The sequence below is a fragment of the Anguilla rostrata genome, chromosome 14 (assembly GCF_018555375.3).
Source record: "Anguilla rostrata isolate EN2019 chromosome 14, ASM1855537v3, whole genome shotgun sequence".
NCBI lineage: Eukaryota > Metazoa > Chordata > Actinopteri > Anguilliformes > Anguillidae > Anguilla > Anguilla rostrata.
This window is the reverse complement of record NC_057946.1, coordinates 8,395,863-8,413,286: the sequence shown is the minus strand read 5'-3', so window position 1 is coordinate 8,413,286 and position 17,424 is coordinate 8,395,863. Positions and strand designations below refer to the sequence as shown.

The 17,424-nt window shown below is 42.1% G+C and overlaps 1 protein-coding gene across 1 annotated transcript; it reads right to left on the bottom strand.

Annotated features, from left to right (window-relative positions):
* Positions 1-3,817: 3,817 nt before the first annotated feature.
* On the bottom strand, positions 3,818-13,168 carry enc1 (ectodermal-neural cortex 1). Its single transcript, XM_064307717.1, has 3 exons — positions 12,803-13,168; positions 9,923-11,715; positions 3,818-6,797 (listed from the first exon to the last, which is right to left on the bottom strand). The coding sequence occupies exon 2, from the start codon at positions 11,707-11,709 to the stop codon at positions 9,934-9,936; it is 1,776 nt and encodes a 591-aa protein (XP_064163787.1). The 5' UTR covers positions 11,710-11,715; positions 12,803-13,168; the 3' UTR covers positions 3,818-6,797; positions 9,923-9,933.
* Positions 13,169-17,424: the final 4,256 nt, after the last annotated feature.

Here is a 17,424-nt window from a genome sequence, read left to right as displayed (position 1 = left end):
TTAGTAAAAATTAGATTTAATCATGATTATTCTGGTTTAAATATGTTTTATCCATCACAGTTGAATGTAATCTAACTCTTGCCTCTTGCCATTTTTCTTTAAATGTGACCCACAAGTAAATGCCCACACAGTAAACTCAGAAATCTTTAGGTCTGGATTTGCACTGAAAAAGTAATACTAGTCTTTATATACGTAAGTCAAAATGAAGGATACCTTTCAAATAAATCCATGGATATTGTTTTCTTTAGGAGTTCCCTTAAATGTAGTTAAAATGCAATATAAAATGTTAGGAATGGGGAAAATGCACTCTACCAGAGTGCTGCAGAGTTTGACTCCCCGGAAATGAAATAAAAACCGAGTTAATCGCTCCCCACCACCTCCCAGGTAATACATGCCAGCAAGGTTTCTAAATGCTGCATCATTGTGTCTGTGCACAATTCCCCTATCTGTTTACACGCTTATGCATGCATCCTGAAATCCCATTAGAGTGCGTAACACCCTCATCCGTATGCTTGGTGTTATTTTGGGTGCTGGTAACTTGATCCGAAGGCAGTGTGCTGGTGACCAGGTTTAATCCTTTAGAGTCTTTATTTCAGTGTATGTGGGGCAAGAAGAGCCAGGCATGTGGCAGGGTCTCTGACTATGTAATCATCTCACACTGAGAGACAGCAGCCCAAAACACTGGGGCATGAAAGGTATGTGTGTGTGTGCGTGTGTGTGTGTGTGTGTGTGTGTGCGTGCGTGCATGTGTGTGTGCATGTGTGTGTGTGTGTGTGTGTGTGTGTGTGCGTGTGCATATTACAATCAGCCTGGGGGAAAAAATACCAGCAATATATAATATCCTTTGATCAGCCTTCCCCCATATTCTAGAAATCTGTAATTCAAATTATTCAATTTCCATGAAGGTACAGTTAATTTATAAATACCCACAAATATCCAGACAAATTTTTCATTTCGGTCGATTTGTAAAGCATCAACCCTCATTTGCAAAGTGGCCATAAAGGGAATGCAAGAAGCGACACTCCAGGATTCATTTGAAAGTATTGCATGCGCAGCTAAATTGGAGCCCAATGACTCCAAATGGCACGTGTGTGACACGTGACACATTGCGCAAGACAGTTTGAATACGGTTGATGGATCTGCGTCGCTCTGGGCTGTGTTCCTCTTTCTGACACCGTGTGCCTTTTTTTTTTTTTTTTTTTGCAACGTGCCAGATTAGCTGGTAGCAAATCTGTGGGACACGCTTCCCGGTGTCAGAGGCCTGCGTCTGTGTCATAAATGTAAAATACGTTTTAAGGGGATTGTTAACATACCAGGCATGCAGGAAATTCCACTTCCTGGAGAACTCCATTAGCTGACATTAGGGGCAATAGTAAAAACACACCTGGACTGATTAAGAGCACTTTACAATGAACTGACTGAGCACACGGCTTGCCATAGCATGCAGACATGCTCTGCTAGGTGAAGAATAAGAGGCAAGAGGTAAAAGGACCTGATACCAGAGGGCTGCAGGTTAGAAAACAGCATGAGACATTACTTATGTAATGGTGAGCAAGGTCATGAACCATACCTGCTGTATAAATTCTGCCTAAATTAGTAATATTCTATAAATGCATGTTCCCCTGGAAAACAAGGATGAGTAAATTATTAAGTCTCTAGGAATGAGAAAAATATGATTGAATAATGTCAACATATGCGATAAAATGTGAATCATTTTATTCAGTTATGCACTGAGATAAGGCTAAAACCAGATGAAATATTAAGCACATTATCTATTGTTGTCTATGTATGCTCTCTATTATAAAAATAAACTAGCCTTGCCAAATGTGTTAAACTGGTCTTGGGTTTGTGAGTTTTTTAGCAATAATGGAAATACATTGCTAATTTAGGCCCTAATATAGGTGTAGAAGGTATACCACATCATGTCTGTTTTTGAACATTTAACCAATTTTATGCAGCCCAAACAAAACAAAACAAAAAAATAATAATAATAACAAAACAAAAAATAATAATATTGAAGTTGCCCCCCAAAGCTGGGGCGGGGAGGGGGGGGCCGGAGTGGTGGGCATTATAAAAAATAACATTAAAAAAAAATAATTATGCAGCCTAAGTCAAATAATGTCGTCAAGAACAAGATCAATTCCTCATTTGGACTGATAGGCCTATAAACTTAAAATTTGTGTAATTTCAGTTGGGTAGTCATTTGTTTTTCTCTTTGGTTTCTTCGATGAGTGAATCGGTGCATCAAAAGCAGTCTTCCTTTGTTCAATGTCCTTTGAAAAGGAACACTTAAGCAGCGCTTGATCTTGTTCACAGACTGTAGCATAGATTGCATGAGTCACCGATGATGGTTCAGCCGAGGGAAGAGCAAATGAAGCTTGTACACACTACACACACACACACTGCATACGTGCGCCATTCGTTTTTTGTGCTGCTGAATTCCCAGTGAGAACTGGTTTCTGTAACCTACTTTGTTTCACATCCTCCACCCATCACTGGTATGTAGGATGAGGTTAACCAGCCAGTGCTTTGATAAACCAGCCGTTGGAACCTAGGTTAGCTCATAATGAATGTTACAATTTTTTCCCACGATACAATGGTATGTCAGGGCTGCTGAGTCATGCAGGTTTCCACTGAAGTGGAAAATAGAAAAATGTATAGGGGCTTTTACCTTTCAGACTAATGTTCTGGAAACAGACTATGAAAACCTTATTATCAAATCTGTCCTCATAATAGGCTAAGGGGCGTTTAACAGTTGTATTTATTTGATGAGCTAGGTAAATATTAGAAGCTGTCAGGTAAGTATTTCATACATTGCACGTTGAAGGTTCTCAAAAACACTGAAGCATGTATTTGCTCATTTCCCTGTCCGGGCGGACGGTGCTGTGTGTGCTGACCTGCAGTGGTGTTCAGAAGCCAGTAAAACTGGTGTTTCTCAACCTGCCTCTGGGAGCCATTTCAGACGGGAATGTAAACAACACGCTCGAGCCCCAGCGCTCAGACGGGTGCAGGGGATGGTTCAGCACAATCTCGGGTTTATGAGACGCTGAACACTGCCGGGGAAAATGCACACGTGTATAAATATTACTGATGTGTGCTGGGGTACAATTTTAGTAATGTTCAGGGGATTGGTAATTGAGAAGCATTCCTTGAAGAGATATTATGTGCAATCACTATTGGGCAATTATAGGGTGAGAGAAAAACACTTCCTCTAGCAGTGAAGTCCAATAAAGGCTTTTACAGTCGCTGATTATGTACATCTAAGCAGAAAATGAAGAGGGCCTTTTCATGTTCTTCCCTCATCCCCCACAGTTTGCACATAAAGGTCATGGTTGTAAAGGTGACTTAAAAAAAAGCAGAGCTGTCTGTTGCGGTTTCCCTTGTTCCTGAGAGACATGCTTGGCTAAAGCCAGGGCGTAGATAAAATGATTTAAGTTTCTCCATTACAGAACAAAGTCTTAATAATTCACGGGATTTAACAGAGGACAATGAAAGTCCTCTGCACCTTCTAAAGCTGCCTAAAAATGTGAAAAATGCAATAATGACTCAGGCACTTCCTCATTCCATTAAACCATGTGATGGATGTCAAAATATTTTTAGGGTTCAGTTTCAAGGGAAAAGGCCTTACAAAGCGCATACTAAACTGAGTGCAATAAAACAAAACAATCCACATAAAGTGGATCATAGTAATCACGCAAACACTTGCATTACATGAGAACCTATTGCCCCAGAAATATTCAAAGAGGTGTGAGCAGCATGCTAGCTTGCCATTGAAGTTGTAAAGCCATAACATTCAACAAAAGACAACCCAACATAATTTACAGTAAAGAGAAAAACTCTTTGATCTTTATTAGCCATGAATTTCACATTGTGAAAAAAAATCACTTGTACAAAGTAATGTCAAACTGCAGTAGTCCAAAAAAAATCAGAGCAAAAGTAAAACTGACATTGAACTGTTAAATCACCATTTTTGTGAATTTTACATATTGTTGTGCACATATACAGAACTTCAGCCAGAGAAAGAGCATCTCAAATTGGTCTTAAACAAGCAGGTGTCTGACCCCCAAAAATTATGCAAAAAAAAAAAAAGGGGGGGGGGGCGCTCATTGTTGACTGTTTCTACGGTAACCATGGGCCTAAATGGGAAGAAGCCTCTTATCTGGTGAGGAGGATTTGAAGTGCAGTGTGCTGTGAATGGTTTTGGGGTCAGAGCTAGGGGACTGCGCACATGTGGAATGCCAGAGACAGAATTTCCCAATCAATTCCACAGCACAGGCTTCCCTGATGGAGTAAGCTACGCTCCCATTTAAGAGGGGTGGGGGCAAATCTACATACTGCAAAGCAAAGTCACCGCAAATAATTCCTGAAGCCCTTCAAAAATTGCCACTTGTATTACAACTGGGTGATGAATCTCACTTTCACCATGAACTAGACAAACTTATAAGACATGTTACATTAATGATCGCAAAAGCCAAATGAGAATCACTGCTAAACAATTTACTGCTATCATTTGGACCGTTTATTAAATTTCATAATTACACTAGGCTTGAACATTTCAGCCTCAACTGAGGCTTTCTGGGTTGCTGAATATTTCCATTTTTTTGCTCATTCGTAAATATCACAATTTGTGCCAAGGCTGACAAAACTGCTGCAAAACTGATAATATGTAGTAGGCTATATTTAAAAACCCAAATGTTTCCTTTCTTCCTTTAATCATGGACCGTTCTGTAAATCAATGACAATCTGTGCTGACAATTAATGGTACATCCACCCTAAGTTATAAATTGTAGTTGGATTAAACAGGGGAAGAACCGTATTCACTGTCACGCAAGCGACCATAGGTCATATGACTCATTTTAAACTGCAGTGACACTCAGACATACACAGCCATAACACATCACAGCTGTTTCCTAAGACATCTGTTTCGTTACATTCCTTGTGTTACAAACGGATGCGGCCTTCTTCCACAGTTGGCATGCATCATCTCTGGATCCAGCCATAAGAAAATTACTGGCCATTTTTTTAAATCAGACATACCCTAATTCCACATTTTGTTTTTGCTTTGTATCTACCTCAGCTGGACACCAGGGAGTTTGGGTCTGAATATTTTGGCACAGATGGTGATATTATGATAATATTATGACATGATGTTGAGGTAAGCACTTATCCTGGGAGGCCAGACCCCAACCTAGAATTAATTTAGATCCAGTCAATTTCTCATTAACTCCCACTCGAGAACCTGCCACTTACGCTCTGGGTTATCTGACCGCATAGAGAAATTCCAGTTGGATCACTCCTGAGACGCCCCCACGTTTAACTGACCCGTCACTGCAATCACATGCCATGCAAGAGAGGGGGAAAGGCAGCAATTAGCTTCGTATCCCTCTTCCCCCCAAAAAGGGTTTCCACTTCAGAGAAACTCAAAATGTGCAAAACAACAGCCCAGTCAGAACGGGCCACAGTGAGCCATGCGTGGTACAAAACAAAGCATGGACTTCGATAAGAATACAAGCCGTGAAACAATAAATAACGTTTCATCCCGAAAAGTAAACGTGTTCATAAAATAAAAGAAAGTGAAAAGACACAGATTCTTCTTATAAATAAAAGCTAGAACATACATTAAAGCCAGGTCTTAAGACAAGCATTCCATTTCTGCATTAATAAAAAAAAAAAACATTTCACAAGTTCCTTTTTTTTTTTTAAAGTGTTGGTTTGGAAAAAGGTCCTTCTCAATGCCTCCCAGCGTTTCCCACCTCCAGAGTCTCCCTGCTATGACCATATATGTGCTTCCCCCCAGGCCACAGAAAGGGTTCTCTCAAGGGGCTTCAGCTGTAGCTTCACTCAGGCAAACCTGTCATGACACGACCCCGCTCTTCCCCAACACAGCTGCTGCTGGCACCCCGGCCATTCTCAACTTCACACCACGCCGGCAGGTTCCACTCAAACTCAAAGAAGGCCTGCTCACGAATACCCTCAGTCCTTCAAGAGAAAACCACCTCTCCCAAAGTCCCAAATCCTTTCCTTGCTGGGCGAATAAAGGGTGACAAGTGTCCTCAATCAACAGCCGTCGCTCAGACGTGGTTTGGCTCGCCTGCGATCGGGGTAACGCTTACGCGCCCAAAGATGAGCCGCAGAGACGAGCGAAGCGTGGAAGGGAAGGGGGCGGTGCTCCGGCGCGTCCGTTTCACGCTCCGCCGTAGAGCGCCGTCCTCCGGCGGCTCCCTTTGGCCTCATACCCGTCCACCCGTGACTTCAATCGTCCATCCTTCATGCTAAATGCTAAAGTCCCTGTGCAGCCACTCAAAGCTCTGAGAGAGGACGGCGCAGTGCGAGGCGTGGCACATTTGTCTGTGCAGACACCGTGCAATTAGTCTGAAGACACAGGCTTCAAATGTGCCACGTAATCCCGGTGGCATTTGTCATTAACATCGGTCTTGCGGCTAATTAATGGGCAGAATGCAAGGCATGTTCAGCTAGGTGCTCTGGTACAAATAGGTTTTGATGTGGGTGAAAACAATAAAAGGCATGCAGTGATATCCTTCTCAAATGAGTGTTCAGTTGTTTGAGCAGGAATGGACTCGAAACCTCACTTTCATATAATTTGTATGTTACATGTAATGCTAACAATACAACTACCTTTGTTTTTGCACCTTCGTCTGTATACCTATTATAGAAAATAGGTTTTCTTGACAGCATTTTATTTTTTTGTATTTGTGTTTTCTTGACTGCACAGGGACTTTAAATGTATGCGTGTTCACAGTTGAAATCCAGCAGATGCATTGCAACAACAGGACAATCTATGGAAAGAGAAAACAAAACAAACGTCAGAGGCCTTAGAAACTAGCACTGTAAGAATATATATTCAAAATGTAATTTATAGACTGGTTTGAACTGTGGTCCTATTGGCTCAGTAATTGGAGGCCACTACCCATTTGCAAGATACTGCATTGAAGGTATTTAAACTACTTCTAAAATCTGACAATTTATTAAATCACTATTTATGAGTTCATCTACAATCCAACAAAGATTGCCAACAAAAAACACATTCGCGAGTGCCAAAACAAAGATATGCACTGGAGATGTTAAGCACTAATAAAGCATTTGTGCACTCTGCTCTTCTGTTTTCTTTCACTGATATCTTCTTACTATCTGTAATCAGATTACTGCGCTCTGCTTTAATAGTAGAATTTCACAAGCACCAACATCCACAGTAACGCTGATACTGTGCCCGATTATTTCTTCTGCCTTAAATCCCCACTGCAGCAGATTTTATGGGCTCAAAAAGTCAATACGTAATGCAATTCTAATATCCATTTTAAAGATGTACTCTCCTCCCATGTGGCCTGCAGGAGAACAGGGCCTCCACTGCAGCATCCTTAAGTACACACAATGGGGGCTCACACAATTCAGCATCCTCCGTGTCCCGCCCACTCCGCCTCCCTGAAGCATTCTTTAATTTGGGGCTATAAAAATGATTTGTCATCTCTGAAAGAGGTCTGCTGTGTTCCCAAGTCACACAGAAAGAAAAAGCAATTAGCGGATGATTGCCATCGCTATCCTCCGCAGAGCACGGACAGCGAAAAATCCCCCCGCCCCACCATCTCTCCCCCCACCACCCCCAACTCTCACATACCAATAAATATTCTGCAGGCTTGCCTTAAAACAAAGCACTCTGTACGGCAATTCACTTGAGGTATGGGTTATTCAGCTCGGGGAAACTAATAAAGATAAATAAAACTCGCATGAAACCAGGCCCCGGTCATTAATCAGTGATCAGGAAAGTATGCAGCGATAAGTGGGTCTTTCCTCTGAATGTGCTGGGAAGGGGGTTTTCTTTCCCAGTTCTGATCTGTGATTAGGCGAGGGCGAGTCACAATTTCGATTTTGGACAGGCCCCTTGTCAGCGGTCCAAGGTGAAACCTCAGACGACAAAACAAACACGTCCCTGCCCCTCGCCTTTCCCCGGCGCGTTTTCTTTGTGTCAACACGGCGATGCTGTGGCAGAGGCCGCGAGAGAGAGAGAGAGAGAGAGAGAGAGGCGGGGCAGCGAGTAAACAGTGCTCCCGGGGGCCGCGGAGTGACCAGGGCCAGTGTGAAAACAGAGAACTGCGGGGGCAGCTTCCCCTTCCTTTCCCCTCCCTCCGGACCCACCGCCGGGGGACAATAACGCCTTTCCGGGGGCCCCGGGCAAAGCCGCTCACCGCCGTTTTAAGCGCGTTAATAGAGCGTCACAAAGGGACCACCACTTTGAAATTTACTGCCCAACCTAGGTGGGCAGCATTCCATAGGAAAACAAAGGTGGCAATGGAATTCCTGTCAGGGGCTCACAATACCCCCGCGGCTGAATAGAGTCCCGCAGGGGTCCATGCCAGACTGGTTACTAATGGTCTGCATATATTGAGAGGCTTGTGCTAATCTATTCCATCCCTGCTTTTGCAGTGTCGAGTCATTCTCGTGTGCTAACCAGATTTGCACAAATGCTGAATAAGGTTTCTTTGATATCAAGGAGCCAAAAACAAGACCCACATAAAAAGAAATTTTACAACGCTGCATCTAGGAAATTATATGAACTTTGAGACAATGTTGAGCAGCCTGGTTGATCCCCCTCCTGATCACCAATAGTACATTTAAAAAATGTATTTACTGGGGATTAAACCCAACTAAATAGTGTCATTTAATTTGTGATTTCTGTAATACAGAAGCCAATGAATGAAATACTTCCAATACCACTTCCATTGTGTCTGTTTGTCATAATCTAACAGGCTTTAATACAAAGCCGGTTAGATTATGTCAAGGGGGAGCAGGAAATAACAGGGACAGTCTACAATATAAACATTCCAGACAGAAAGGCAAGTGTGGAACCCATCTGTATAGAACTAAAAGAACACCCCCACCCTCCCCAAATCACTTAAATTAGTTTCTGATGCAATACAAGTATAGTACTCTACAGACTTCCAACCAAGTCTGTCTACAGTCTAAGCGCACAGCACAAACAAATCAAATTAAATTCAGACATCTGTGAATGTATTACCCCTAGCAGGCTTTTTGCAGCCTGCACACAGTGTGGCTCTCTGGTGTTACACCACTGGGAACAATTATGCTATTCCAATCTATTGCTTTCTCATATATTCTACTTTGCCATTTTGGCTACTCAGTGCCTCATAATTCAATGAGCCATCTGTCCAGCCAGCATCTATCTACTGAAGGGCAGGACACGGAAGCACATGTCCGTGAGCGCATCTTTGTCCTGTTATACCAGTGGGCCATCCAGGTGAGAGTGCACCACACACTTTCTACAGTTGCTAACTTATTAATGTAGTGTTTTTCATAGCAATGTAAGAAATGAATTGACCTCAAGTGTCTATCCCCCTGTCTGTGGCCGGTCCCTCCCTCCTGTTCTGGCTCGCACTGAACAAAAGCAGCCTCCCATGTAATTGTCAAATCCTCTGTAAGGTAGGGTTACAGAGAATGGCAGAGGCAGGCTCACCTCATTTACATTTTCCTATTGACTTTACATTGGTTGCGATAGAGCCACCCTTTTTCACAGGGAATTGGACATTGCCTAGAGTAGTGGGTAGCCAGAAAGCAGTCCAGCTAGATGATTGCTGGGCTATTGACCAGATGGATAAAAATGGCTAACATTCATATTCATGGATACAATCTGCCACACCAAATTAAATCAGAACCACATTACTCTACCACAAAAACTCAATTTCAGTTTAATTCAATAAGGGGCTTTGTCCTTGTAGAAACTATAATGGGTAAATATGATAATTGTATTTCTGCAGTGGTCAGTCTGCAATCTTAACCATGTATAATCATTTTATTGCCATGTATATGGAGGTCCCTGAGTGAAATATATTTAAGATACACTTTTGCAATGTAACGTCTATTCACTGATCAATTGGTTTCAGTTTCATACCTTAGAGGAGCTTACGCCGGAAGATGTTTCCACGTGCTAACGAAGGCAGTGGGGATAAGCGAGTATGGCACAGTGGTAATACTATTCCAGGTGTCCAGTGTGGGGTCATAGCAGTCAAGAGTTTTGCACCGCTGGGTACCAAAGTAGCCACCAACTACATAGAGTTTATTGCCAGAGGCCACCGCCTGACAGCTCATGCGCTTGGCTGTGACGTCGCCCACTTTAGTCCACTGGTAGTTCTCGCTGTTGAACTTGTAAGCGGAGCATGCAGAGAATTCAGTGTCTCCTCCCATGACAAAGATCTGGTTGCCAAGGACGGCAGCAGCAGTGTAGCGCCAGGGCTGCGGGCACGTGGCTGGCACAGTCCAGCAGTTTTCCAGCGGGTCGTAGCACTGCACTTTGGGCAGCTTGTCGTGACTCACGCTGGTGCCACCGAAGGCGAAGAGCTTGAGTTTGACGCTGACCACCGCCGCGTTGCTCACCCCTTCCCTGAGCGTAGCCACCATGGTCCACTTGTTAGTGGCCGGGTCGTACTGCTCCACCTGCTTGAGCGACACTGACGGGGAGGCCGGGAGGCAGCCGGTGGCGGCCGTGTGCCCGCCCACCACGTAGAGGCAGTGCTTGAGCTCCGCTGAGCCGTGTCCAAACCTGGCGATAAGCATTGGCGCGGCCTTGGACCACTCCTCGTGCAGCGTGTCATAGACCCACACGTCTTTGGACACCCCGTTCTCGGAGCCTCGCCCCCCCGTGACGTAGACCTTGCAGCCGATGGCGCAGGCGCTGAACTCCTTGCGAGGGCTGGGGATGTCGGCCTTGGGGATGATCTCTTTGGCCTTCTGGTCCACCAGGTACAGCTTGTCGCACATGAAGGTCTGGCCGCCCAACAGGAAGAGGGCGTGGCTGGTCTTCCTGGGCCGGGCACACAAGCTGGTCACCACACCATCGTTCTGCAGGATCTTCAGCTTGCACCGGATGGCCTCATCCACCAGCTCTTTGCTCTTGGCCTGCTTGTTGATGAGCTCCTCGGTGGAGACGTTCTCCATGAGGAAGATGGCGGGCAGGAGGGCCAGGCGCACAGTGCGCAGCAGCTCGGGGAGGTCGCAGTACCTCCTTTCCAGGTCGTAGTTGACCCAGTTGAGGGCCGATTCGTACACCAGCCTCTCGTCCTCCGTCTCCAGCTCCTCGTGGGAAAGCAGCTGGACCAGGATGTCTTTGGGCAGCTGCAGGAAGTCCTCTGTCTTGCAGATGGTGGGGAAGTTGTTCAGACACATGCCCCAGGAGAGCTCCGACAGCTTGGCGCACTGGTGGGCATCTGACAGCAGCAGCATGCCCAGGCAGTTGGTGGGGTGCAGATTCTTCTCCAGAAACTCGGCGCATGCGTCCCGGATGTCCTGGAACTCCAGCATGTCTCCGGCCTCCAGCAGTGACTCGGCGTTCTCCTCATTGATGATGACACGGGAGGAGTAGGCGTAGTCCAGCAGCAGCTCCAGCACCTCGGGGTGAATGGAGTCGTGGAAGTTGACCTCACTGGCTTGGCTCTCCAGCAGGCCGCCGCTGAACATAGCCTCGAAGTAGCGGCTGCAGGCGGCCAGCACGGCCCGGTGGCAGGGGAAGGAGCGGTTGCCGGCGTGCAGCAGAACGTCGGTGAAGAGCCTCTGTTGCCGCAGAGCGTTCAGGTGCATCAGCACGCTGTCGGCGTAGGATGACTTGTGGAACAGGTAGATGTTCATGGAGCCCGTGCTGGCCCGAGACTTGCGATTCTCATGGACACAGATGGACATTTTCATTGAATCCTACAAACAGAAGAAATTGAAATGGTTGAGACAATGTCAAGTCAAGTCAAATCAATAGAGGGCAGAAGATTTCTGACATGCAAAATATGTCCCCTTTAGCTTCTCATATTAAGTCACAGGCAATTTAAGTTTGACTGACAGACAGAATTTACTCCTTTGATCACAGTGCCAAAACAAAGTCAAGCACAAGCCAAAGAAAAGATGACTGCTGGTCAGACAGCAAACAACTCCTGTTTGCATTTCTGATGTTGGTCCGGGAATCTACTTGAGTCTAATCACTGCCAGGTGGTCAAAGCAGAACATAATGCAGAAGGGGGTGGGGCTGGAATTTTGAGGATAAACAACTCACAAAGCTGCAGTCACACTTTGCAGCTATTATTTCTCAATGAATGTCCACATCACCTGTCTATAACAATTATCTAACACCTGCAACCCTGTAACTGAATATACCGATTTAACAATTATTCCAATTTTCATGCAATCGATATCCACCTCTAAACAGCCACATTAACATTTCTCCCATTGAGCATATCTGGGGTCTATACCAGTTTTCCAAATATACATACCCCCACCTATTTTCATTACATAGCCTACATTAATGACCCGAATCTATTGCATCTGATGTTCCACCGTATACATTCACATTAAGCATACTGCACACGAATAGCAAATACATATTAACCATAAACATACATATGTTCAGGCCAACAGTTTTAAAAGTCAAATGAATGCAACAAATTCTTATGAGAGTTAAATTTGGTCGTAGGCTACATAACGCAGCATGCGCACATACGAACTGTAACGTGTATTTTCGCATTTTCCTTATTATTATTATTATTATTATTATTATTATTATTATTATTATTATTATTAATAATAATAAATTATTTATTATTATTATAATCATTATTGCAAACTGACATAACACGTCGTGGACAACTATGTTAAACATCTAGGATACATCGCACACCGCAATTCTACAACACGCTGACCGCTGATCATTCAAAAACTTGTTCTGCCACCAAGTTATTCTAAAACAATTCTCCATAAATTATCATAAGCGAATGGATATTTTACAAATACCTACCTCTTTGTGTTAAAAGTAGGAGTTCAAGTCGGTCTCTTTTAGTCCTCGAACATGCCACTTTGGGAAAAGCCACGATGCTGCCAAAACTGAATAAAATGAATCCAGTTTATTCGGTGGCGTAGTTTAAGGAATTGCGGTCTTGAAAATGATTTTTATCTCTATATCTTTCGTTTGGTCTGCAAGAGGTTGAAAAGCACTGATATAACTGATTCGGTCTGGGATAAAAATTTCCAGAGCTATATCACGTTTGTTAACCATGCGAAGTCTATAACAAAAAACGATCTCCAGCTGGCTGTCTCACCCTCAGCTCTGGTCGTACTATCAGTCGGCCAGCCCGTGTGGATCTCCTCGCTTAAGTCAATGGGTGTGTTTTTAGTATTGTGAGGGAGGAACATTCCTGTGTTGAGGAAGAAAATGGGTGGAGTATGCAAAGTAGCTAGCTGGGCCAGGAGGAAAACAGTAGATCAGCCAAGGGAAGGGGAAACGGGCAATAAAACTTGAGCAACCTGACAGCAGTAAACCCTTCTATATACCTCAGAATTTATTATGGACAACTGAAATATTTTCACATTGTAAGGGCAAGGTCATCGATCAGTATTATCATATTAAATTCTAATTTAGGCACATAGGTTTATCGATGGAGACTGGACCATTTCTGTAAAAAAAAAAAAGAAAAAGTAAAAGGAAAACAAACACTGAACAGTCAATGTAGGCTATAACATTATTAATCCTGCGATATACCTTAAGTCAACCGAATCATAGTTAGGCTACTTTCTCAAATTTAATGCTAGCAAAATTGTATCATTTTATCTCCATGAATGACATAACCTACATTGTTTTGCAGGAACTTCAGAAACACCGCTTGTGTAAGAAGTAAAATAATGTATTAGCCTATTACATCAAATTTGAAAATTGGCGATTGGCGTTTTGAACTGTATCCAATATTTTAGAATTAAAACTGTTATTTAGGTTTCCTGGAGAAAACATGTAAATCGACAGAAAAAAAGGACATGGGAGGCATTAACTGTTGTGCATGGCTAGGTCAGCTGTTCCGTAGCTTCACAACCGTCCTCGAGCGAGATGGACAAGAAAACAACTCCCTCCGGGAATCGATGGCCCCTGCACAACCCGAAAAGCGTGGATAATTACATTATCTAAAATTAATAGTTTCTTCGTGTCTGTGTCTGTCCTGAAGGAAAATTGGGATATTGATTGCACCCAGAGCTGGATTTTGCTATTAATACCATGCAACTCGTGTCATGTGACTCATGTCATTGTTTTACACTGCTGTAAGAAATTATTTGTTAGTGACAGAAAGCGAGTTATTGCTTCCTGAAGCGTCTTTACTCGTTCTTCGTCTGCAGTTGTGAAATTACATTGCGAGAAACTGGAAGAGCAGTAGGCCTAACAGAACCCATTTCCGAACTCTGTGTGTGTGTGACCTGGGAATGGGATGGGGTCCATTGTATTCAAGCTTCAAATACTATTCCAATTCAAACTCTCCTGCAAAATATATCAAATTGGACACAAACTGTTGTCAGAAGATAGGCAACCATTAACTTGCTAATAGCGCCACCCAGTGAATTATTTTATATCACATGTATCAGGTAAAGTTGTCAGTTACACAATAGCTCGGCATTGATGTAACTCTAAGCTTCTAAATAAGGCAAGAAAGCATTAAACTATAAGAGGTTCAGATTTGATCTTGGTTATCTACATCACTAAATGTAGCCTAATTACAGCTGAGCTTATGAATGTAGTAATACCTGATTTTATATAAAATATTACAGAATGGATAATGTAGCCTATTCCACATTCAGATAAGCCAAACTAAACATTTGAATAAACACCTTGCATTTCTGACAGTATCAAAATCATTGAACCATTGCACAGTGTTCAGGGAACCATTTCATGTAGTTCATGCAATCAGTTGACTGCATCTTCAAACCACTTTGATTCTGTGGTCAGAGCAGTCGACCAAATGACAGGAGGTTTGGAAAAGAATGTTAAATTCATGCCGCTTTCAGCTGTTACTTTTTGTTTCCACTGAAGCTTGAAGTAATAGAAATGTTGTGTAGTTAATGGAACAACGCTACTAGCCATGAAACCAAAACAGAGTACTCCAGCTCCAGGAGCACAAGTTGAGTAGCCTACTACCTGAAAGAAAAATGTTCCAAGATATTGAATGAAATAACAGTCAATATATCAATAAGTATCTTCACTACTCACCCCCACACTGCCGCAAGAAAAAATTATACATAATAAATGTGCAGTAAAATCTAGAATAATATATGGAATGGAAATTTTAGAAATGTAAAAGTAATCCTATAAACAAGTTACATATTCATCATTTAATATGCTTTGGAATGACTTTTTGAAGTGTACACAACACACAGAAGTGCAGCATGTAGAATGTGCAATTGATTATATAAAAATAAATAAAATAAAACACAAAAACTCAATTAATGTACTTTCTCAAACCTCTTCAACATGAAAATTCCCCCTCCAGACAACTTGAAAGGCGGTGTCTACACAATCAACTAACATTTACAGCTTAACCTGTCTTAACTGACCTAAAGTGACTTTGTGTCAGCTTACTCCTAAAGAGGTTTTCAAAATCAACATCTTTGTCAGTACAACTACTGTACAAGGCTATGGAAGGGAAACAAACTAGGATGACTCATATTTCCCAAGTGTCTTTGTGTTTAGGAGAAATATTCTGAACAGTTTGAACAAATATTCTTGCACATTTCTTTTATTATTGGTATGTTTTCTTTGCTTTGACACAAGCAGAAGATGTGAGGGCTTGTTTCAGGACTTGAAAGTGTTTAAAAATATTTATAATTATGTTGCACAGATAGCTATCTATCGATAAAGGATGTCTTTTCTCTAAAGTAGTTAGCAAACAGATAGGCTATGTGTGTAACTGTTATGCAGATGAAATAATTCTGTGAAAAATGTAATTAAAATTATGCAAATAATTAATTATTTTAATAATAATTAATACAGAGATATTAGGATAAGAAACAGAACATGCTGCAAAAACACAGTATATATCTAACAATAAATATATGACACTTTCATAAAGATGTTTCTAGGAAGTGACCTTACATGTAAATATAAATTATAAAAATGATAGATACACTTCACCTCGTGGAAAAAACAAATGTAGAATATTATGTGCATATACTGCCCCCTGGTGTATAGTCACAGATAAATCAACATCAACATCTCAAAGGCTGGATGGACATGGACAGCATAGTTTATTGATATGAACACCATCTCTGTCTTAGTGTTACATGACAGTATAATAAAGTGAAATGCAACTGGTTGAACATAGTGTAGGCTACATTTTCAGTTGAAATACTCCTAAAATGTACCAGAGAAACCATTAACTGTAAACAAAATAAGAAAAATAGATATGTACTTTAAAACATTCAGCAATCTCAGACTCTGAGGCTCAGAGTTGAATACAATCCTATCTGAATTAAAAATATATATATTTTGAAAACTGAAAACTTCGGAGTAAAGTGTATCGTTGACAAATGACAAGCCTTGCTGCTCATATCCAGTTACGGCACATTGAAACTTACTGAAAAATAAACCATAAAATTATTTATTTATTGCTGGAATATTTGCACCTTGTTTACTGAAAATGTTTAATCACTGCTGCCCTATCTCTCTCATCAGTTGTACCACAAGGTTCAGTCCTTGGCGCTGTGTCATTCTTTCCCTTCTTAAGATCCATGGGCTTCCAAATGACACTGATGTCTTTCACTCTTTTCTACTTTCCAACTTTATTAATGCAGGGAAGATGCATGGTTTTAAAAGCAAAGTGTTCATTGTCATGATCAATATAGTAGCATGGTTCCCTCTTTCAAATTTCTTCTTTTTTTTTAGGATTTGTGAACCCTTAGAATCAATTAAACCTTTTTGTCTGGGATACATATCTTGCTGTTATATTATTCTTGATGAATAAGTACTTTGTTTTCTCCAGATGGCAAATGTTGTGTCCTGGCAAAGGGCAAAAAAATGCTAGGAAAGCATCATGCTATTTCTCCTACACTGGCAAGAACCTGACAACATGCTCCCTTTCTCGCAGGGAATTGTGGCATTGATCTGCCTTAGCGTATTCTCCATCCAAAAACCTCTTGCTCCAAGTGCTACACTTGCACATACAATATATGAAAACTGCAAATATGCCACATGTTAATCTGTGCACTCACATCCTATTTTCATGAAATGCCCCCACAGTGCCCCCTATGGACACGTGAGTCGCCAAACACTATCCAGGGCCTTATGGGCATTGGAGTTAAGAAAGAGCAAAAAGGCAATGTTTTCTTCGTATAACCCTTAATAATCTTTTTTTTTTTTAAATAGAAGAATACATTATCTTAAACTTTAAATGATTCTCAATAACACCTTTCATCTTTACAACACAAACCCAGTAATACAACAAAACGTAGGTCTATTCACAAGAGTTTAATTTGTCCCGGTAAAAAAAACAAAAAAAAAAAAAAAACCGCCCGGCCTGGAATCACGTAATATGAACACGCCTCGTCTTACCCGTGATCCAGGTTTCCGGAGCGCGACTCGTTCATCTTCAGCTCACTTCTCATCAA

Coding starts and splice junctions, on each gene's coding strand:
- enc1 (XM_064307717.1), bottom strand. CDS start 11,709: ATGAAAATGTCCATCTGTGTCCATGAGAATCGCAAGTCTCGGGCCAGC.